The 22,128-nt window shown below is 45.3% G+C and overlaps 2 protein-coding genes and 1 long non-coding RNA gene across 6 annotated transcripts in view; 1 reads left to right on the top strand and 2 right to left on the bottom strand.

The window, feature by feature from the left end:
- Nucleotides 1–1,145: 1,145 nt before the first annotated feature.
- Nucleotides 1,146–9,033, bottom strand: CRYZ (crystallin zeta). 3 transcript variants are annotated; one of them, XM_021542591.4, is made up of 9 exons: nt 8,903–9,033; nt 8,486–8,613; nt 8,003–8,155; nt 6,610–6,773; nt 5,941–5,992; nt 4,643–4,792; nt 4,148–4,249; nt 3,903–3,998; nt 1,146–3,642 (listed from the first exon to the last, which is right to left on the bottom strand). In XM_021542591.4, exons 2-9 carry the CDS (start codon nt 8,594–8,596, stop codon nt 3,481–3,483), a joined length of 990 nt encoding a protein of 329 aa, XP_021398266.1. In that variant the 5' UTR covers nt 8,597–8,613; nt 8,903–9,033; the 3' UTR covers nt 1,146–3,480. The 3 variants fall into 3 exon arrangements, with proteins under 3 accessions (XP_021398266.1, XP_021398264.1, XP_021398265.1); XM_021542589.3 differs by having other exon boundaries at nt 8,976–9,033; XM_021542590.4 differs by having other exon boundaries at nt 9,006–9,033.
- On the top strand, nt 8,580–12,801 carry TYW3 (tRNA-yW synthesizing protein 3 homolog). Of its 2 annotated transcripts, none has more exons than XM_085586066.1 (6): nt 8,580–8,741; nt 10,036–10,116; nt 10,842–10,940; nt 11,722–11,793; nt 12,060–12,193; nt 12,381–12,801. In XM_085586066.1, the coding sequence occupies exons 1-6, from the start codon at nt 8,595–8,597 to the stop codon at nt 12,574–12,576; spliced, it is 729 nt and encodes a 242-aa protein (XP_085442192.1). In that variant the 5' UTR covers nt 8,580–8,594; the 3' UTR covers nt 12,577–12,801. The 2 variants fall into 2 exon arrangements, with proteins under 2 accessions (XP_085442192.1, XP_077641422.1); XM_077785296.2 differs by lacking the exon at nt 8,580–8,741 and adding an exon at nt 9,313–9,499.
- Nucleotides 12,802–15,338: 2,537 nt separating this feature from the next.
- LOC146766713 (uncharacterized) overlaps nt 15,339–22,128 on the bottom strand; it is a 45,766-nt gene continuing 38,976 nt past the window's right edge. The window contains exon 2 of the long non-coding RNA XR_014956976.1: nt 15,339–17,350. This is a non-coding gene — a long non-coding RNA (uncharacterized LOC146766713). The remainder of the gene's footprint in view (nt 17,351–22,128) is intronic.

The raw sequence follows: 22,128 nt of genomic DNA, 5'->3' as shown, positions 1-22,128 counted from the left end.
CGGGAACGCATACAGTTGGATTTGGAATGTGTCCAGAGACGGAAACTCCACACCCGCTCCAGGCAGCTCTTTCAGAGCTCCAGCACCCTCCATGGAAAGTTTTTCCTCAGGTTGCGGTAAAACTTGTGCTTTAGTTCATGGCCATTGCTCCTCATCGTGTCGCTGGGCACCACTGAGCAGAGCCTGGCACCATTCTGTGACACCCCTTGGAAATACTTGTATGGATCGGTGAGATCCCCTCTCAGTTGTGTCTTTTCTACACTAAGCACACCCACCTTGGGCCATCCCTCGGCATTAGAGAGATGTTTCAGATGCAGTATGCCTCATTCACCTCTCCAACCCTCTGCTGGACCCCCTCCAGCAGCTGCTTGTCTTTCTGGTACTGAGGGGCCCGGAACTGGCCACTAACTCCAGCTGGGTGGGGCTGGCGTGGGGCTGCGGGACACTGGCGCTCCAGCAACGCCAGACTAGGAGGGGAGGGGAACGAAAAAGAAAAAACAGAAAGGAAAGATGGGAAAAGGAAAAAAAATAAAAAGAGGGGGAGATATAAGAAGAAAAAACTTTAAAATAGAAGTATGGAGAAGGCATTTTCATACAACACAGACCCAGAAACTTAAAAATGTATCATGAGGTGACACGATGCACTTCCACTATCAATCCTGATTTCCATCTCTCAGTCCAGATGATAGGAAGCACCGAAGTTTGCATTAGCAACAGACACCCGATTTACTGAAATAAAGGAGATACAACCACCCTTCCATGCTTGTTTTTCCCTTCTTCCTGCAGTTCTTGCAAGTCCCAGTCGAAGTACAAACTCACAAGGTAATGCTTCCAGGGACCAGAGTGACTGGTATGAGCAGAGATCCCTGCAGTGAGAAATAGCAGGGAAAACCATCCCTCCTGATGCATCAGTTCCAAAATATTAGACTTCACCATCCTCAAGTTTTCTGTGGCATGATCCACCCAAACTGAATATTGACCTGCCTTCTGTAAAGGGAGCAATTCTTGACATACTCTCTTGATATTTTATCTTCCCACCTCTGTAACTGAAGTTTTAAACTAACCTATTGTATCATCCTGCAGCACAGGAAGAAGTCAGGAACAGATACAGGACAATTACAATAGAGAGGCAACTACACTTTAAATGACTAGAAAAGGTAAGCAGCATTTATTTGGGGCACAGTGAAATTAAACAAGAACAATTGCTTTTCAGAACAATTCCACTCTTTTCTGTTTTAGAAACACATAGAACAGCAGTTTCCAGAGCCTTGCATAGTACACAACTCCTCACTTTGAACCCCAAACCTCTCCTGCAGATGTCAAAGTCGGCACAAGTACAAGTGCCAGTTTAACCCTTCCAAACACCCATGGCAGCACCAAGCAAGCTGTGACTGGGAACCACTGCTTCCAAAATCCCACCCAGTCGAATCAGGGAAGATTCTCAACAAACTGAGAAAATTATTCCCCCAGATTCAATGGTCTGTGGCTCCCACTCCTTTCCTCATCCTTTTCTGCACTGCCAAGGGGTAGCATGCCCCAAAAAGAGAGCCAAACCAAGGACTCTCCAGGATGACATTCTCTAGACGGGTGGCTTACCCAAATCAGACATACCTGAGCCCTACCTCATCAGTTCTATTCACACTGCTTCTTCCAAAATTAAAAAAAAAAAAAATCCTTCAATTTATACAATACATTGAAAATTGACAGACGAATAAACGATCTGATATTCCCAAGTCAGTCCCAGTCCTGCTGTGCCATTCTACCATGTCTTCTGGCAGAGAGCAGCAATAATCTGATAAGGTGGTAACACAGAACTGCTCTGACACCTTCTGGTGACAAACTTCACTACAATCACGGCCCTTGGGACATCAACGATGAGGACAGACCGGAGACTTGCTCTGAATTTCTCCTCTAAACATCACCCATGATGCAGTGGCAGCACTAAGCAAGAAAAGAGCCATTACAAACCATCAGCGTCTCATCCATGTCATAGACCCCTACTAAATTAAGACAGAATTAAAAATAATTTAATATTTGACACAGAATATAGAGGAAGGGTCTATATTTTCATATGCACATCCGCTCCACAATCATATCTGTTGTTAATCATTACTTTTAACCTGTGTTTACTACTTTGATATTGTTTGACAGTGTTCTCAAGAGGAATAGCAGGTTGCCAGCATGACACCACTGCTCAGGCTGCATTCTGCTTGAGACAACAGAACAGTCAGCACCTTTCACCTGGATAAGCAGCTGAGACACTTGCTACACACATCACTTGCAGCAGGTGAATCACTTAAATCTTCATATAAAGCTTCCTACTCCTGTGGGAAGTGCTACAAAGAAACCAGCTTCGTTCCCCTGGGGCAGCCTGGAGGGAGGAAGGATCCTACTGCACCTTGGCAGACAGTCCCACAGCTGAGCTGGCCTCGTTCTTCTCTCCCCAAGCAGCTTTCTGAAACAACTCACTGAAACCCTAAATTGAAATCATTAACTCTAGAAACATTCCACCATCTTTCCTGACACCACCGTCTGTTGTGCAGTGGATGTAAGGTTTATGAGAACAAGACACAATGAAATGACCCCGGTATCATGGCAAAGTGACCCCACACAGACACCTGGACACAAGCCCTAGTGCTGAGGCTGCGCCCTGCCCACTTCAGCGGGTGAAGCTCGGGAGGTTGACAGGAACTCTCCGTGCCACAAAGCCATGCAGGCTCTGCTCTCCACAGAGCCAGGGATCCAGGAGACTTTATTAAAGCACATAGGAAGAACTGAACTCTTCACAATCAGGCATTTACTATTCAGGAATCAGCTGCTTTGGTCATGATCATCAGTTCCAAAGAGGCAAATCCCAGCATGCAGCTCCAGAGTGACAGACACTATGGATGAGCCAGGACACTGTCACCTCAGCCTTAGAGGCACAGACAAGTAGAACTGCCTCAGCTCCAAAAAGTTCATGTTTGAGACATTCTGCCCATCTTTTGAGCTGGAAAGTAAACTATTTTGTCAGTAAAAGCTTTTATTTCAAGTAAATTATGTGACAAAATTTTACTACAAATTTTGAGTACAAATTTTGTGTCTAAAAGAATTTACAGTTCTAATTAACACACAGTGAGTTGTTTATTTTTTTGTATCTGTAAAAAGCATCTTTATTCTGTGTTACCTACAGTGGCCTCACTCTGCCTTCACATGGACCATGATACCAAACCCTACCATTCCCTGCAGCACAAACCATGCCAGTGGAGGAAATTTATTATTTCCACATCAATCAAAAATCTACCAAAATTACCTTACAGTAAATGCAACTCTGCTCATTGCAAAAAGAAAATGTTAACTAATTCATCTAAGTGAGCATTTTTAGCATTTTCTGCTACTGTCAAACATGATCAAAGGTATGTTTATAACATACATTCAGTGAACCATGTAAGCAAAGGTGCAGTTAGAATAGCTACAAAATAAATGGAAGAAGGTGCTCCTTTATAGAAGGAGCACCATCTTCCCTCGGGCACCACTGCTACAAATAATGTCTTCATGAGCCTTGGCTACTTTCTCCAGGGGATATTCCAAGCCCACAACGGGTTTCAGCCAGCCAGCTTCTATGCCATCATGGACTGCTGTGGCACATTCACGCCTGTCCTCCTGCATGTAACAAACATAGTGTTTATGACAAGGTCTTTGCATTGTAGAATAGTACTGGAATTTATGCAAGAATTAGAGCAAACTCTACAACCTGAAAATATTTTATGATGTTCTGAGGTTGAATCAAAACATAAAGGAATGAAGTAACAAGTTTGTTACAATGAAATTATTCTCTCATTCCTACAAATAATTTTAACTGTAAATAGAGAGGTGCTGGAACAAGCCAATAAAGCATGCTTTAAAATAGAAATGCTTCTCACCTCAGTTGCAAGAAACAGACTCACTCCAATTATGCTGGATTCCTTGCTCATTGTGTCTCTTGGGTTTATCTCAATACGTCCTCTGCAGCCCACAACCTGCCCAAAGGAGTCCAAAGCATGGAGTCAGAGCTGTTCAGTATAATGCTGAATGCACAAAATCAGTGACACAAGCACCCGTCACCACCTCCCTGCTCAGGGGCACAAACACTCACTGTCACCCCCCAGCCCAGGACACAAGCACTCACCATCACCCTCCCTGCACAGGACAGCAGCTGCAAGTCAGCATCCAGGTTGACATTAGAGAGCATTTCTATGATGATATCGACTCCTCCCGGCCCTGTGCATGCCTGTACAGGACACAGGATGTTACTTCAGTGCTTGGGTACCACCATTTATTTTAAACACTACAGAAAGTATCCACTCTACAGCTCATTATTTATTTTCAACAGAGCCTTTGTACTGCAGCTGACAGCTAATGAGCTGAATGGTAGCACATTTTGCTGTGCTAATTGTGATGTGATCCCACACTAGAATTTGCTGAATATAAGAAGTTCTAAATGCCACTGCCTGCGAGGAAAGCTCAGCTCTTCCAGCCTCAGAAAGTTTTAACTTGTGTAGAAATGAAAAAGGCAGTACAGTATTGATCCTACATAAATCTACTTGAAATTCTTCCACAAACAACTGTTCACATTTTGTTAAGAAAAACACAACTGCATTCTTGAGTCCAGACACAGGCCTACCTTAATTCTCTCAGTGTAATTCGGGTCTCTGTGATTAAAGGCTTGGTGAGCACCATTTCTCAGGATCATATTCATGCCCTCCTCAGTTCCTGCTGTACCCAAAACCTTCAAACCACAAGCTCTGGCAATCTGACATGTTGCTAGTCCCACCTGAGGGGAGAAAACAACCAAAACAGAAAATTATTTTACCTCTTTCTTAGAATTTTAACTGTTCTACCAGTGACTTGGAACTTTCCCATTTAAAAAGCTAGTCTGGTAAAGTGTTTTTAGCCAATAATTTGGATCTTAAAGACAGCCAAATACTTTAAAAAAAAAAAAAAGACATTTACTGAGGCGTGGTAAATTTCTGAGGTTTTTTAATAGCTATCAGCATTTGACACACATCGATGTAGAATGCTGAGTATCTGTCAAATCTGGGCCCTATATTTTTGATTCAAATCCAAGGAAATCCTTCTCTTCACAGAATCACCTGCTATTAATACCAGCATTATACATTGCAAAGAAAATCTGCAGCACAAATTTTATTAATACTACTTCTTCAGAAAGTGAATTTTCAGTGTCTCCTACCAGCTTTGCACTCCAGTAAGAATAGAAGCACTACATGTAGTTTATGAAAACTTAAAAAAAGGCTTACGATGCTAAATGCTATTCTAGTATCTCAGAATAAGATTCATCTTTTTGTTGTTTAACAAATAATTAAGGAAACTTGGCCTGTTCACAGCAGCTGTTTGGTGCATCACCAGAAAGTGAGCAAGTGCAGAGTGTGGGAGATAAACTAAAATGCTGAGTCATAGAGATCTAAAATAAGTTTGTCATGAAAACCCAAAGAAAACTAGAAGTGCAATTTCTTGTAGTATTCAGTTGCAGGTTTATATATTCCAGCACATTTCCCTGTGCAGCCAGCTGTTGGCTCCTGGGTAAAAACATGAGAATGTAAACAGAAATGCACAGTCACCCTCCACCAGTCACTTTTTCTCAAAGGACTGAGAACAATTTGTACATATTAGAAAATTAGAGCTTTCCGTTATCAGCAGTAAAACTTCCAGACCAACTACCACCTGCAGCAAACATCTGCTCAGCGTTGTGACCCTCTGACTGCGGAACTCGCACCAGCACTCGTGCAGCCTCACAGTTATCGGGAACGACAGGGTTTTCTAAGTGTATCCTAGAGTATCTGAAATAAAAACCTAATCTGCTAATCTATTGATACAAATATGACCATAACTCATATCCCAGGAAGAGGCAGAAGCAAGGACAGAGAGCAGTGTTCCTACCACTTGCCTCCTTGGCATACTTACCCCCCCACTAGCACCATGCACCAGCACGCTTTCCCCTGCTTTGGCACAGCCTCTAAGTGAAGAACACAAGAAATGTTGGCACTGTGACTGCAGTACACACTGACTGAGCATGGGGCTGCAGATACTGACATTGATCTTGTTCACACAGCACTGTTTCCAGTTTGTGTTCCAATTATATTCCAATTTATGGCTAAACAGGTATCATAAGCCTTTTTGGGAGAACAAGGAGGCAAAATAAATCCTGTGACTGATGACTTGAAGCAACATGCAGCCAGCAGCCAGTGAGAGTCTGGTACTGAGCCTCAGTTGAGGACTTTGGCCTGTCACAGGAAAGCAGAAGTTCTGCTCCACAGCACCTGTCTGCTTACTGAGGAAATTAGAGCTATTACTCTTTTCCTTCCTCAGCCAAAACACCTGTGCGTACTGAAAGGGAGTCACATATTTTATTCCATGAAGCCTTTCCAGGTAGGTTCTCTTAAGAAAAAAGACTTAACAGGAAAACACAGTCACAAGCTGCTACACCGCAATTATCTGACAATTCCATCCGTATAATGTTTTTAAACATTTCCCACTCACCAACCTCCCCCTTTTAAAGGAGAGTGAAAATACGAACTTCGGTATTGTAAATACCAAAGATTAGAGTGCACAAACATGGATATGGGGCCTTACTTCTGGAAAAGGGCCCGGTAGGCAGTGAAGTAGGGCACTCCAATCGCTGCTCCCTGCCTGAAGTCCAGTTTGTCTGGCAAAGGAAAGACTCTGTTGGCTGCAGCAACTGCATACTCTGCATATCCTCCAGAAAGTGTTTCAAGGGTGAAAACTCTGTCACCTTTCTAGAGTGGAGGGAGAGAACACAGAGAAATCAATAATTTCCCTTCATTTTTCCTTAATAAACATTAAGATTAAATTTACAGAGGTTTAGGCTATTGCTAACAACTCTCCCATCAAAAATAACCAGGTACATTTTTCAAAGAAATTTTTATGAATTCTGATACATACCATCAATGCAACACAAATTGTACAATTTCTTACACTTAAATGCAAGTATCATAATTATAAGCCCACCCAGTAGTGTGACACACAAACCTACTGCGTCATTAACATGAACCTTAATGAACTTTAACTGAAGTCAGGAATTCCATCCACAGATGCCAAATGCAAAACCTCAGAAGTTTTACAAACAGAAAAGAAACATTTCTAAATTATTTAAATATGGAAATATGTATCCTCTTAATATACCCTAAGACATCTGTCTCTCATTCAAGCCAAGAGCATCACAATTGTCAGAGGAAGCAAAAAGTCACACACAGCAGATACAGCAAACTGTTGATACAAAAATATGATCAAAGATGATTCTTCTCTCTTGATAACCCTATCTCTCAGATCTCCCAGAATTGTTACATAAATTCCAAATCAGGAAATTCCAGCCCAGTTTTACCTACAATTTTTATGTTGGTTTGGACCAAATGTCTAATGACTTAAATGGGAGAACCAATTTAAAAACCAATGTGATGCCATAGATATCTTTTAGCAAATTGATATTCATCTTCTCCTGTCCTGAGACTTTCCCACTGAGAAATCCAAGTGAAATTACTAGACAGGAGTAATACAGTATTTGAACAATTTTAGCAACAAATAACAGAATTTATGGAGCTTTATAAGTAAGAAATTTCCATTTCTCAAGTACTTTACAGAATAATTCTCAGTTCTGCCTAAAATCACTACCCCCAGAAAAAATATCCAATCTCAACTTTTTCTGCAATGCCAGAAAAATAGCTCCAAACCCCAACTTTTGTACATCAGATATCACTGCTTTAAGCAGACAGACTGCAGTGCCTCTTCTGAGACCTCTGAGCTTCAGGGGGGCACAGCATTCCTCACAGTCCCACCAGCAGGACTGACTTGCCAATGGGATCCCACTGTGTGCTTTTACCAGCCCGTGAAGGGCTTTCCCCCTCGAAGGGATTCCATTATCATAAGCAACAAAACCAGGTAGAGTGGCACAGCAACCAGGCAAAAAGAACCATGAAACAATAGTGAATTCTACCCAGTGTGTAAATACCTTGAATGCAGTCACATGCTCCCCAACACTCTCAATCACCCCAGCCACGTCCGAGCCAGGAGTGTAGGGCAAAGGCGGTTTCCTGGCGTAAGTCCCAGAACGAATGTATGTCTCAACAGGATTCACCCCACAGGCATGGACTTTAATTAACACCTAAAAGAAAAACGCTTATTAAGCAATAACTAAAAAGTTATAGCCCTTGAATTCACAGCATGGCGTTGCAGCATTTTTATTGAATTCTCAAACAGCCTCTGTGACAACCCAGTGTCAAAGTGAAACTAATTTCAGGGAAATCTTGATGTGGAACATATAGCCCACGGCAGAGTAAAGAGTCTACACTTGTTAAGCATGACATCTCAAGCAGTATGAACACACTGACCAAAACTCAGGTACTCTAGGTGTAGGGTTCTGGGTTGTATCTCTCACTGCAGGCACTTGTTAACATTCATTATCACTATTTTCCTTCAGAGAGCTCACATATACCTGGTTTTCCTTTGGAACAGGAACTAACACATCTAACTGGAGTTTAAGCACTTCAGGGCCACCAAATTCAAACACTCGGACAGCTCTCATCACACGCCTGGTGGCTGCCATGGCGACCGGAGGATCCGCTAAAAGAAACAATGAGAGCCCTGGTAGCTGTGGAGGTCACGGGGAGCCTGAGGCACCAGGAGCTGGCCTGCGGGCACCGCCGGGAACAGGGCACACAGCGCGGGGCGAAGCGCGGATCGATCCCGCGGTAATAAACCGAACCGGGGAACGCAGGGGAGAGAGCGGGAGCAGGGGAAGGTTCCGCACTGCTTCGGGCCTCCCCGCTGGGAGCACCTTCCGGGATCCTGGGCACAGCCGGGGCCCGCGGCCAGCAGGGCCGCCGCCGGCTAAGAGCGGTCAGGGCCGTACCCGGCACGATGCGGTCCCGGCGCGACGGGCCCCGACCGGACGCGCTCACCACCAGGCCCCGCCACAAACACACCTGCACTGTCCGGCCCCGCCACAAACACACCTGCGCCGCGGGCCCCGCCTACAAGCACGCCTCTGCCGCCAGCCCCCGCCCCTTGCAGCTCCTCGCGGCCAGGCCGTGCCCCGGAAGCGCTCCTTGCGACCAGGCCCGGCTGTTCGAGGCGCTCTCGCCTGGCCTGGCCGCGTCCCGTGGCTGTGGCGCCTGGCACGGGTAGCGCAGAACCGCTGTGTCCCCGTCCCGTCCCCCCGGGCCAGCGCCGCGCAGCCCCCGCGCCCGCCGGTGCCTGCGGAGCGCCGCGGCGGGGTGCGGAGCAGGGCGGGGCCGCGCCGCTCGGGATGCGCCGAGGTTTGTCCTCGGCGGGACGCCGTCCCCCCGCGATGGCGGCGTTCGCGCGGCGCAAGGCGCAGTGGCTGGCGCGGCCCGACCCCAGCCGGAAGCGCGCGCTGGACGCGCGGGCCGCGGAGCTCGTGCGGCTCCTGAACGCGCGCGAGCGCTTCTGCAGCGCCAGCTCGTGCGACGGCAGGGTGATAGTGATGGTGCGTGAGGGACCGGGAGTGAGGGAGGTACCGGCACGGTGATAGTGATGGTGCGTGAGGGACCGGGAGTGAGGGAGGTACCGGCACGGTGACGGTGATGGTGCGTGAGGGACCGGGAGTGAGGGAGGTACCGGCACGGTGACGGTGATGGTGCGTGAGGGACCGGGAGTGAGGGAGGTACCGGAACGATGACGGTGATGGTGCGTGAGGGACCGGGAGTGAGGGAGGTACCGGCACGGTGATGGTGATGGTGCGTGAGGGACCGGGAGTGAGGGAGGTACCGGAACGGTGACGGTGATGGTGCGTGAGGGACCGGGAGTGAGGGAGGTACCGGCACGGTGACGGTGACGGTGCGTGAGGGACCGGGAGTGAGGGAGGTACCGGCACGGTGACGGTGATGGTGGGTCTGGTCGCGGTGTGAATGGGCCCTTGTATCAAACGGATGCTCCTTTATTTCCAAGGACCGTTTCTGTAGCAGCACAAGGTTAAACCCACCGGGCTGCCGAGCCACTTTAATGGTTTCTGCCCATCACTAGGACACTGATGGCACGGGGATCCAGAAGAAGAACTGCACGTGGCTCCTGGTAACACATGACCCATGTGTCAAAGGCGATGTGGTAAGGGCGCAGTGAGATACAGCCTTTATATTTATGCATGGAAATGTTCCTGGTATCATGGAAAACACATCATGTCAAAGGGTTTTTATTCCTGCTACTGAGATGAATTGATACTCTACTCTCAAAATTAACTTTTCCTTAGATGTGTTGCTTAATAAATTCTTCAGCCCCATTTTAAGAGAATGCTTTTAAACTCAGTATCAAATTCTCTGCATAGTTATAAAGGCAGCTGATATTCCAGAAACCTATATATTTTCTTCCTGTCTGGAGTAATATTTAAAACTCTTGAATTAAAAATCTCTTGAGCCCTGCTTGCTGTGCTAGCAGACAGACACCTGAAAGTGGTGCAACAGGGAATTTCTTATACTGCATTTTTAATTTACTGTCATTAAATCTCCTGAAATTAAAAACATCTATAGTGCAAAGTTTTTCATTTTTAGTATGCTTTCAAAATAATCTATTCTTTGTATATATTGCTTTGTCCCACAAAAGAGGCAGTTGCAAGATCAGCATTTTCTCACTCAAGTCATAGTTCACTTTACCATAGATAAACATTCTCACACAGGCACAGAAGTGTCCTCCAGAATATTTGTTTTCATTAGTATTTGTTCCAGCAAAGCAAAGCTTGCTAAAATTTCAGGCCAAGGAGGATGCAGTGGGGTGTTGTTAACTCTTATGAGAGGAAGTACTATGATTTTTATATACATATTTTGTGTATTTTCCAGATGGCAGCACTCAAGAAAGCCACTGGTGATGTTGTATTCAAGTTTGAGCCATTTGTTCTTCACGTGCTGTGTCGGGGGCTGCAGGATGCACAGCTGCTGGTAAAGCCATGTCAAGTACAATGTGGCATTGTTCTCTTACGTTCTTGCCTGCAAAAATAAAAGTATTGGCTCCTGGGTAAGCAGTTGCACTTAGAAACAGTCCCAGATGTGCTGTGTATCTAATAATTAGGGTAGTAAGGTAAGCTGATGGAAAAACACAGCTGTAAAGTTGGTGAGGGTTTTACTGTACTTAGAAAGAAAAAAGACTCACCGGCAGTTCAGGCTTTGAACTGAAGCAGACTGCTGCATGAAGCACTACCTGAGGGGCCTGGGCTGCTCTCACTGGCTGCAAGGGCTGGATTTTAGATGGTACTTCACTGCTAGCCAGGCCATTTGGCTCCATTTCCAGTGCCTTGAATGATGCCTTTGCCTTCTGCTTTTCTAGAGATCAATGTGTGCCGTGCTGGGCTTGTTTTGGCAGTAGTGCAGAGGAGCTGAGGGGCTATGCAGAGTGCAGCTGCACTGGTCGTTGTCAAGGGGTGGCATGACACTCTGTGAAGCTCCAGCTCATTGGGATAAAGTAGTTCAGTGCCTAGAGAGATGTTACACCCCTTCTGCACTGATGGATTCAATCAGGATCCACCGTGGGCCTTGGAAATCCACCCACCATTTCTGGGTTTGATCTTAGAAAGTATTTTAATGGAACTATTTTTTAATAAGTCTGGGTAGATGATTTGAATATGTTTTTTGCAAAAATGAGATTGTATGTTGCATTGCAATGCATCCATAAATATTTTTTGCTGTGAAAGTATACTGTTTAAGCATTTATTTTTTTCTGCAGCATTCAGTGGCTATTAACTCTGGGTTCAGAAACTCTGGTATTACAGTTGGCAGAGGAGGAAAAATTACAATGGTAAGGACTCTGTTACTGTAAGGGATGTAATGAAGTCATATTGTTACGTTAACCTTGATTTTTGTACGAGCCAAGACCTGACTGGTGCTTAAGAGCTGTCACAGGGCATGCTATAGCAAAGAAATAGCTTGCTGCTTTAGGTGACAGTAACCTAAATAATCATATGGATAAACAGGTTTTTTACTATAATGAACTCCCTACATTATTTAAATAACCTGCATAAACTAAAAAACTTTATTCCAGGTCAATCATGTGTGTATTTTTAGGCTGTGCGGAGCACTCACTGCTTAGAAGTTCCATTGAGCCACAAAGGGAGACTGATGGTCTCCGAAGAATATATTGAATTTCTGGTACATGTAGCCAATCAGAAAATGGAAGAAAACATAAGGAGGATTGACAGGTTTGTAAGAATACACCAGTTCTGTTTATGACATCTAATTTTTCTTCAGTATTAAGTAAAATGTTAGTAACCACTTTTCTCCCCTTGCATGTTTTGATTGCATTCTAAAAGCATTAGTTTCTCAGAGTAATTTGCAGATTCTGAGCAAGTCTATAAAAACAGTAACTACAGAATTGTTTCTGTCTAGATTCCACAAAGGCTTGGAGCGGGCTCTGGAAACTGCAGACACCTTGTTTCCCGAGGGGCCAGAGAAGAGCCACTCTGTGTACGTGCGCAGAAGAAAGAGACAGACTGCTCAGGAACAGGCTGAGCCCAGCAGAGAGCTGGAACCCCATGATGATACTGAAAGCAGTCTTGGTCTGTTCGCTGAAATCATGATATAGACTAAGACATTTGAAAGCAAATGGCGAACTGAAAAAGTTATTGTAATGCTCTTTCTAAGAGATCTATATATTCCTGTGCTCCAAGTAGCAATACTCTCATGGACATTGACCAGAAAAAAAGGTAATTAATAGTGAGCAGGTGTAGCTACAGGACACAGAGAACAAACTGTATAATGTTTTGGGAGTTTTTAAAGTATACAGTTGAATTAAAAAAGTGGTACTCCATCAGTTATCCCTGAAATAACTGATTTGCTGCAGCTTTTCACTGTGTTCTGTGTGCTGCATTTCACTTCCAGCTTCCTGGGTTTTGCGGAGCCAGCTGGCTCTGCAAGTTTCTCCTTCAGGAAGGGGAAGACAAGCATTGAAGACTGAAGACCATCCACTTGTGAGACAACCAATACACATGGTGGAAGTTACACAGAAACCTTCCAAAACAGCCTGTGTGTACCAGTCTCAGACCTTGTGTGCGTTTGGGCGGACTGGTTAAAGTATGACTCAACGCAGGGGCATAATTTCTAACAGTGCAGAGCTGCTGGCCAGGAGCTGTGTGAGCAAAACTGGAGTCCCACAGCCCATGGGGTAGCAGGCAGGTGGTGGGAGCAGCCCACAGCAGGGCAAAGCACAGCAGCTCCTCAGGTGTGGGGGCATGACTTCTACCACAGGTGTTACTGCAGCATTGTTGGGATGCAGGCTTGTGACACACCTTTGCAGTCACCATTTTCCACAGACTTTCCTCTCCACTCTGGGGGTCAACTGGCTGTCTGGGCTGAACTGAAACCCCAGGGCTTCCATCAACAAAAAGCAACATCTGCCTCCATGCAGAGGGTCCTCCCCAGCCTGCTGCCTTAGCAAAGCCCTGGGGAACCCCTGTTGCCATCACCACTGCTGGGAGTCCCACTGTTCCTGCAGATCCCTCTTCACCACCTGGGGGGCACACAGAGGAGGTAGTTGTTGCTTATGGATTTTAGGGAGTTTGTTCAGAATAGTCTGAACCCTCCTCTGCATGTGGCATTTCTTAAAATGTCTGGCACTGGTCTGTTGGATATGGCTCAAGGGACCAACCAGAAGCAGTGCCCACAGACCCTGTAACAGCCCAAACACCCTTTGTAACTGCACTACAGTATTTACATTCTGAGAAATACAGTTTGTCAGAAACTGACCCACATTCCTCTGAAAAATTATTAAAAATTCAGGAAGACTTTTTGGCATGTTAACACAAAAATGTTACCCTGTTTACATCTTGTTACTTTATTCCCATCATCACCAATTACTGAAGACTGACCCTACAACAGGACAAACAGAGAAGGATCAGGGAAACATGTTACTTCAGTATGTAGAACAGTTTTTGCAACATTTTTCTGATTTTTTTTTTTTTTTTTTTTTTTTGCACCCCATCCAAGGTTGCAGAGGGTGAGGCTGAGGAGGTTTCACCACCCTGACACTGTTCTGGGACCAGCATCACCTTCTTCCATGCACCACTGCCCTTACACCTTGCCCCACGCTCACCCAAGCACCACCAGCTCATTTTGAGGTTAATTTTGTCAAGCTGTGTTTTATTTCCAGCTGCTGTATGGGATTCTGTTGGGTTGTCAATGTGCAGAGCACAGGCAGCAATTGGGAAGAGCATCCAGAGGCAGCTGGAGGCAGCACCCCTGAAAAGGGGATTCTGGGGGTTATGGCTGCAGGGAAATTCACCAATAAGCAGCAAGACTCCTAAAACTGTCAAATCTTCATCATTTGGAAGTGTGCTTAGCCACTTAATTAATCTAAAAGGTATTTTTATACTTGCTCTCACTGTGTTAAATTTTTTTAAATTACTATTTCACTCCATGTGCACTCAGTTTTTCAGGGGAGGCAGGTGGGTTTAGTCACTCCAGGAACTGATTGTCATTTCTCACCCCATAGCATTTCACATCCACACCAGGAAACTACTCAAATCAGCACCACAGCATTCCCTGTGGCTGTGCCACAGGTTCCAAGCCAGTTGTGCTCCCCAGCACATCCATGCATTTGGGCACAAAGTCACTTGACCCATTCGCTGGGGTAATTCTGTACGTGCAAATCACAGATGTCAGGAGCACAAGTATTCACTTGCAACAGTTCCTCTGAAATACAGATATTTAACATGGTTCACAAGAGCATAGCAGTAACAGCTGCAGAGTGCAGTGAAATCAGAGTTTGCACATGGGTTAAACCTCTCCAGACCAGGGTGGCTTTGCACCTCCCAGCTTCCACTCCTGCCAGGGCTTCACTTAAATTTAACCAAGTCTCAATTTAATTTAATCAGTCTCAAGTTTTTTAATTTATCATATTAAATGTATCATGCACTGGAGGCTTACCAGCTCTTCTGTACTTCTGGTTATTGAAAATACACAATTACTTTGTAATGTCTTGTGAATTTTATTTTACGTAGTGGGATATTGTGGGAAATGTTTCACTTCTGATCTACCAGTTGAAAGTACCCCAGGGGAATATGCTGGGTGTTCTGTGAAAGAACCTTTGAAAAGGTATGTCTTAAAAAAATTTGTGTCTTTAAAAATTATATAAATATCAAAATTTCCTGAGCTGCTCAGGAAATCACACTTCATTTCTTCACACCAGGAGAAAACAAAGCTGGTAAGAATTGATGTCAAACATGCTGTGCTGGCAGTGGTGTGACAGCAGGCAGCTACCTGAGATCAAGGTCAGAAAATTCTCAGTGTTTTGTTTTTTTTTGTTTTTTTTTTTTTCCCCTTAAATCAGAGACTGACACCCAAATTCCATACAGAGATTACATGAAAGATCTTGTTCTGCGTTCTGAATGCAATTTATTTATGGTACCTGAGCAGATATGCTGTTTTGTTTGGTCAATTTTATACTGGAGGGGAAAAGCTTGTTTTCATTTTCTGCAGGATCCCGAGAGAAGTATTTTTCTCCAAGTCAGGTTTCATAGTTGTAATTGTGACTTTTGCAGAGTAGCGCTGCCAGCTCAGAGGCTGGCTGGTAGGTGCCTGCAGAGCACAGCCGCTGTGCCCGGCCCGGCCGGGCGGTGGGCGCGGTGCTGCGCGGGCAGAGCCCGATGCTCGGCACGTTCCCTCGGCGCTCAGCTGGCACCCTCCCTCTGTCTCGGAACTCGGGCATAGCTGGAAGGTGCCGGCACGACCAGCACCAACGGCGAGGGAGAATTCATTCATACAGGCACTGGAGTTCCTCCGTGTGAGCAGAACAGGATTTTTCCTTTCTCTAAATAAGGACATCGTAAGTTCTGTTTTATTGCATAGCTCTCCGCGCCTGCCCTGGTCCGCCAGTCCCTCCTCGGCTCCGTGTCCCGGGGATGCTGCGGGACCCGGTGCCCCCAGCGTGGGCACCGAACGAGCGCTGAGCCCCCGCAGCCGCCGGTCCCGGTCCCGTTCCCCGCGCCGGCAGCTCGGGGCCGGGGAGCTCGCCCGGCGGCCGGGAGAAACCAGCCCTTGTGCCTCGCTCCGGCTGATAGCAGAAGCCGTTTAAACTCCCGAAAAGCTGAGCAGCTGGCAAGGAAAAGCCTGATTTCCTTGGGATGATCAGCAATTCTCCGCTAATGGAGAAATAAATGGTCCCATCACTTCCCAACTTCTCGTCCTCGACAGATTCGGCATCCATGTTACACGGGCAGCACTGCTCTTTTATAATATGCTCATTTAAATATTTTTGCATAGCATTGCTAGCAAAAACCAAGGAATATTTACAAGGGAAATGTACCCAGAGTTTATACATACAATCCACTTTTTTCTGTTACTTTGCATTCCTTGATGCCTTATTTCAGGGTTTTCTTCAATCGCACTTAGCCTGAGCTTTGTTATGTTTTCTCTCATTTGAAACACCTTGAAAATACTGCAAAGAGAATGATGGGAAAATTAAATTTGCTAGGATTTTACTTAGAGCTCTGTGCAGGGTCTACTTGTTTTTCCTGTAACGTATTCACCTCGTAGTGACATACACAATCCAGGGACATACCAGTTTTGGAAAATATTCAGGAATGCTGTGGGTAGTTGTATATGAGATCAGAATTTGTCCCAAAATGTACAATATTAAAAATGACCATTTTCCCTTCATTCCTATTACCTAGATATGAAAGTTCCAATTCAAGAATGTGTTTTCACATCCACAGCACTCTGGGGTAGTATTAAATGAACTCTGTTTAATAAAACACATTCCAAGTTGCTATTTTGATTGAAGCATTATACTTCTTGTCTTGCTATAAGCAGTTCAGATTTCACCGGGTCATTGAAAATTTTTGAATCAGTCTCTTTTCAAATCATATTTAAAATACAGACATAAATAACTGTGACACAGATCCTTTCACAGCACAAACCAGGAGTAAGGGACTCAGTGCTGCACAGCTGGTGCTGCAGTTACCTCCCAAGATAGGAAGGAAATTTTGTCATTCTCCAAACACACTGATCGTACCTTTCACAAAACATCTCACGTTCATCCAGGGAGACAATAGCATCCCATTTTGTCCTTGAATCATTGAAATAAGAGGTATTTTGATCACAAATGTCTGCTCATATCAAAACACTGTCATGATTTCCACTGGATTAGAATAGATAATACCCAGGTGAAGCTGTGCACAGGTCTTCTCCAGCACAGGTTCCCCCTGATTCTTTTTTTCTCCAAGTTTTATCTGTTTTTATACACACTGTCATTGAGGACAGCAGCACCAGGCAAAGTCCTTAGACCTGTCCAGGGCAGCTGTGGCCCTCAGGTGATGGCCAGAAGGAACATTGTCCAAGTCCTCTGTTTTGATATTTTCTCCCTAGAAAATATAGAATCACAGAATTACTTTGGTTGGAATAACCTCTAAGATCAACTCTGATGTGCATGTGAAAATCACAATAGACTTGCAGAAGATGGAAAAAAATATTCACGTAAATACTGAAATATTTCCAGATGCAGTTCTCCCTGCTTGAACCAGGAAATAGATGCAGCTCAGGGTTCCATCAGGTCCTTCGCATCAGGATAACCTATGGGTCAAATAGTTACTTGTCTCTGCCTGCTCCAGACGGTCCAGGCAGGACTGGGACAGCAAAGCACCAGCTCCATCCAGCTGGGTGGCCCTGGGCCGGGGGAGGCCAAAGGCCAGCGGGGCTGCATTGAGGTGTCAGGTGGGCAGCAGGCTCTCACTGCACCAGCACCCCAGCACCACCATCCTTTCCTTTGGGAAGTTCCCAATGCAGAAGGTTTCCACTCTAGGGAACTCGCACAGGAACCCCTGGGCTGGGAACAGTGCTCAGATCAGCACCCCTGATCCCTGCATCAATCTCTGGGCAAAGGGAAGAGCCATTTCCCTTTCCTGTGCTTCATGTCAGCTTCTACACGTCAGAGTTCCACGGCCAGAGGATCCCTCCAGACTTTTCTTTCTTACCTATTTCCACTGTAAATTACTTCCCTTCCAGTATGAGCTCAAGGAGAAAAGGGGTGGTGGAAGTAGGAGAGCGCTAGCAGGAAAAAAATATCTGACAAACAGCAACAGCTCCCCAACACCCCTTTAAAGTAATGACAATTTACCAAATGGCTGGGAAGTTGTTATAATTCCTTTTCCAAATTATTACTCACCCTTTAGATTAGAAATGAGGCCAGGGTTAGCAATCAGCCATAAATGGTAGGATTTCTGAAGTAGAAGCACTTGTCTGATTGTGAAGTGGAGGCCATTATTGCCTTGATTGAGTCTTTTTTTTTGGGTTTTTTTTTTTTTTTTAGCTTGCTTGATTTGTGGCTGAGAGCACACATTCACCACAGTACTGGGAGCAATCAGAGTCTTCCCTGCTCTTTTTTGCTCAGCGATTTAGGGTCCACTACTTTGGCACAGCTGCCACCTTTTAGCCTCCATCAAGCAGAGATATTTTTAAGTGAGCTGCATTTTGTGTTTGTCTTTTATCTTCCCATTGCCTTCCTCCTGCTTTTTCTTTTTTTTTCTTTTTTTTTCTTTTTTTTTTTCTTTTTTTTTTTTTTGAGGGAGGATGAGGGGGGTGGATATCTCTGAAAATATTGTGTGAACTTTAGTTCCAAGTATGAAGTTGAAAGAAGGCAGATGAAGCTGGCTGGTTGTCATCTGGCTCTATGTACATATCAGATCTGCAGTTACATGAAAAATAGGGTTGAAGTAATTTGCTTAAGGACTGAAGTAAGCCAGGAGCACTGATGGGTGATTGGGTGCTGGAATTGAGTTTAGTTTGCCTGAAACTCAGAGTTTAGCCAAGAATTTGTATTTATACCATTTATTTCCAGAAGTTATCTGTTTTGCTAGCATACTGTATTTTAGAGCACCTCCCAAGCTGTCTCCGGAGGTGTGAAGCACAGCTGAGGGGGCTGGTGCCCTGCAGACCCCAGGGCTCACCCTGGCCCCTCAGGCTGGTGGCACCCAGTGGAATCTGTGCAGAAAAGGCAGCAGAGCAGCACCAGGGCCACCCTGCTCCAGTCCAGCCACAGCACCTGCCAGTGCTTTGGATTCGGGAACACATCAGCACACCTGCAGGAAGCCACACACATAGACCTCTTTCCTTTAATTGCTACTGCTCTGAAATAGCTGAGTTTTGCCTCATAGTCCATTTGCAGGCAAGAACCATGTCAGCTAACCCAGTAAAACACACTTCAGGGGCCACCAGCACATCCCTACAACCACAGAGAATGGAAATGCACCAAATCCCCAGCTACAGTGGTGTGATAGGCACTGGGAGCACAGGGGCCAGGCCGTGCCACGTAATGCCATGAAAATTGATGTAACATTTACCATGTAATGTGATGGGATGTGAGGTGATGCTGCATGAGAAGGCAAGTCCTATTGACTGTGTGCAAAAACAGGCAGCGGAAAAAAAACTAATATTTCCTGGTGCTGGAAACTGCAAATGCAGCAGAACAGGTATTTAATGCATGTCTGTAATTCACCTATTCCTCAGACATGTTTTTCAAAATGTCAGTTTGGACGGTCTAGTGCATCACTAACATCAGCCACCAGCCACCAGCTCCTCTGGGTGGGACACTGAAGAAACTGCTCCAACAGATTTTGTCTCTTTCTAAGGACAGCTCATCTGAAGCCAGAGAGGGGATGACCCCAAAACCATCCCCAAGGGGAGACTGGGGGCAGAGAGCAGCAGTGGTCACAGGGCCAGCTTGCCTCTGTCTTTGCAACATTCCCCCAGGGTGCATCTGCTCATCTGACAAGAACCTTCCGTCAACTGAAAAAATGTTGTATTTTGAACAATCCTTATTTAAAGTTACAGTCCAGTTGAAATCTTGGGGTAGATGCTGTGGTTATTTGTGTGGAACAACTATCTAGTGTTTTTCCAGGGATTTATTTTTTTTTCCCTAGATTTATATTTCAGGAGAGGTTCTGATAAAAACAAACACTGAAGAAGGTTGGCCAGTTGCTGTTAGTCAGCCCACTCAGAGATCTCGCCAGTTGCATTTTGTTATCTCTGAGGAGTTTGCCAGTGGGGTGACTTGTCAGATCCACACGTCTTGTGTGTTGGCCAGTTTTAAGAATTGAAGGGTGTTGCTCTGCAAGGACTACGTGAGCAAAAGGAAACGGTCCATTTTCACATGTACCCCTTCTCCAAGATGATACCCCTCCTTTTCCTTACATCAAGCTGCTGTGGTTCCAGTCACCACAGTGGGCTGGCCAGTGCAGGACAGGCAAAATTCTCTTGGTCAGCCCCGAGGTCCAGCACCAGGAAGGAATGTGTGTCTCACTTCCTCCCTGCAGCCCGACACTGAGCACATTCGGAGTGCAGTGGTTCAGAGCTGTCACTAATCATTATCAGCTACATCTCCTGTGCCCCCCGGCAGCCCCCGGCGCAGAGACTGCGCTGCAGGGTGGTAGCCTGTCACCGGGCCTTCGAGGAGAGGGATAACCATCTTGGTACAAACTTGACATCTATAAATTGATTACATAAGTGGGCAGTGGTGGTCCTTTCAAGTATGTTCCTTTTGTTTCAGCTTTACAGTAAAATTACCAGCAGCAGTTTACAATTAAGGGAAATAATAATAACTGCATATGCTTTCATCTGCACATACAATTACAATAAACTGCTTGCTTTAATAGGATTGTGAAAAATCTATGTTTGACCCCTACAAAAAAGTAAACATTCTTGTTCTGGATACTATATCATTATCACAACAAAGGAAAACTTCTGAAATCTGATGATTTAAACATCTGGAGAATGTTAATCACTTCAAAATGACGGATGTTTTTTATTTCAGCTTTTGACAGACACGCTCCTTTCGTAGATAGACGATTATTTACATAAATTACATCACCAATGTGAAAAAAAAAAGTCCAAAATAACTTCAAAGGATAAAGAGCTTAATTAAAAGGAGGCTTTTGCATTTCTTTTTTGTAGAACACAGAAGAAATAGAAGAATTTGCAAAGGGAAAATGTAACGCCACCATTTTAAATGTTTTGCAGTTTGGCTGCTGGTTTTTCCCCTCTGTGCTTGAGCTATGGAAGTGCACTTTGGAGGGGGCTGAGGTGCAGTAATAGCGCTGCAAGAGTGGCTCACACTGCCCCTGCCCCAGGGAATAGGGCAGGTTGTGAGATGGGCAGGGGGCCGAGGGGCAGCTCAACTTCTCAAGCACTTTCTGCAAAGGCTCTACAAAAGTTTTGGTTCCACTCTGGCCAATACCTGCAGCTTCCACTACTCTCTTACCACCAATTCCATACAATATAAAGCCACTGACTTCAGCGGAACTGTTCCTCACCAACTCAGATTTGCTTGGCTTCATGTATATAAGTAAGATAAATTACATTAAATATATAACAAATATATAATACATTCTGTATAACATAACATGTTCTATTTAGCATAATGTGGCCTATTATAACATACAGATCTACAAAGAGAAGCACCAAGGTACTCATCAAGAGTGGGATTATGGGATGAGGATCCAATCCTTCAGTCCTGTGCCTCAATGTCACTCATCAGGAAGCAAATTCAGCATCCTCCCCCCTGCAGTTGTGGATGATGAGAACAGGCTCAGCTGCAAGCTTTCAGCTCCCAGCTACTTGTAAGACAACAATTTCAAAGAGGTTGCAGGAATGAGCGAGAGGAACATGCAGGCAGGTCTCACAGTGTGACATCTGCAGAGACCCAGGAGCACTTTGGGTACAGCTGGGTAGCCCACGTTTAGCACAAGCAGTCTGAAAGCTGCTGACATTCAGCGTAGATCCAAAAGGATCCCTGCGCTGATCTGCTTCACAGTCACTGCTCCAGCTGAACTCTGCCCGCTCCAGAAAGGCTGGAATTGGCTGCAGCACGACCCTGCTGGAGAGCCCTGGGCTGGGGGAGCTGTGCACTCAGTGCCGGCACGGGCCGAGCCACGCTGCCAGCAGCCAGACCCGTCGCAATTTGGCTGATCCGCTACAATTTCCTCCTACACACTGAGCTGATCCGCACGCTGACCTTGGCCAATTTGTCTTCTTTCTGGCAGCAATGTCATCCAAAAGGAAGTTATTAAGTCAAGGAGGTAATTCTGCAAGAGCAGTCCACTGTATAAACAGAACTTGACCCAGGGTAATTTATTTCTGGTCCCGCACA

The sequence above is a fragment of the Lonchura striata genome, chromosome 8 (genome assembly GCF_050655825.1).
Source record: "Lonchura striata isolate lonStrDom1 chromosome 8, ASM5065582v1, whole genome shotgun sequence".
Taxonomy (NCBI): Eukaryota; Metazoa; Chordata; class Aves; order Passeriformes; family Estrildidae; genus Lonchura; species Lonchura striata.
Note: the sequence above shows the minus strand (reverse complement) of the source record. Positions and strands in the feature narration are given on the sequence as shown.

Coding starts and splice junctions, on each gene's coding strand:
- CRYZ (XM_021542591.4), bottom strand. CDS start 8,596: ATGGCAGCCACCAGGCGTGTGATGAGAGCTGTCCGAGTGTTTGAATTT. Junction 6,774..8,002: donor AGCATGTGACTGCATTCAAG/GTATTTACACAC, acceptor CCTCCACTCTAG/AAAGGTGACAGAGTTTTCAC. Junction 3,999..4,147: donor CCTGTGCAGGGAGGGTGATG/GTGAGTGCTTGT, acceptor TCCTTTGGGCAG/GTTGTGGGCTGCAGAGGACG.
- TYW3 (XM_077785296.2), top strand. CDS start 9,341: ATGGCGGCGTTCGCGCGGCGCAAGGCGCAGTGGCTGGCGCGGCCCGAC. Junction 9,500..10,035: donor ACGGCAGGGTGATAGTGATG/GTGCGTGAGGGA, acceptor GCCCATCACTAG/GACACTGATGGCACGGGGAT. Junction 12,194..12,380: donor AACATAAGGAGGATTGACAG/GTTTGTAAGAAT, acceptor GTTTCTGTCTAG/ATTCCACAAAGGCTTGGAGC.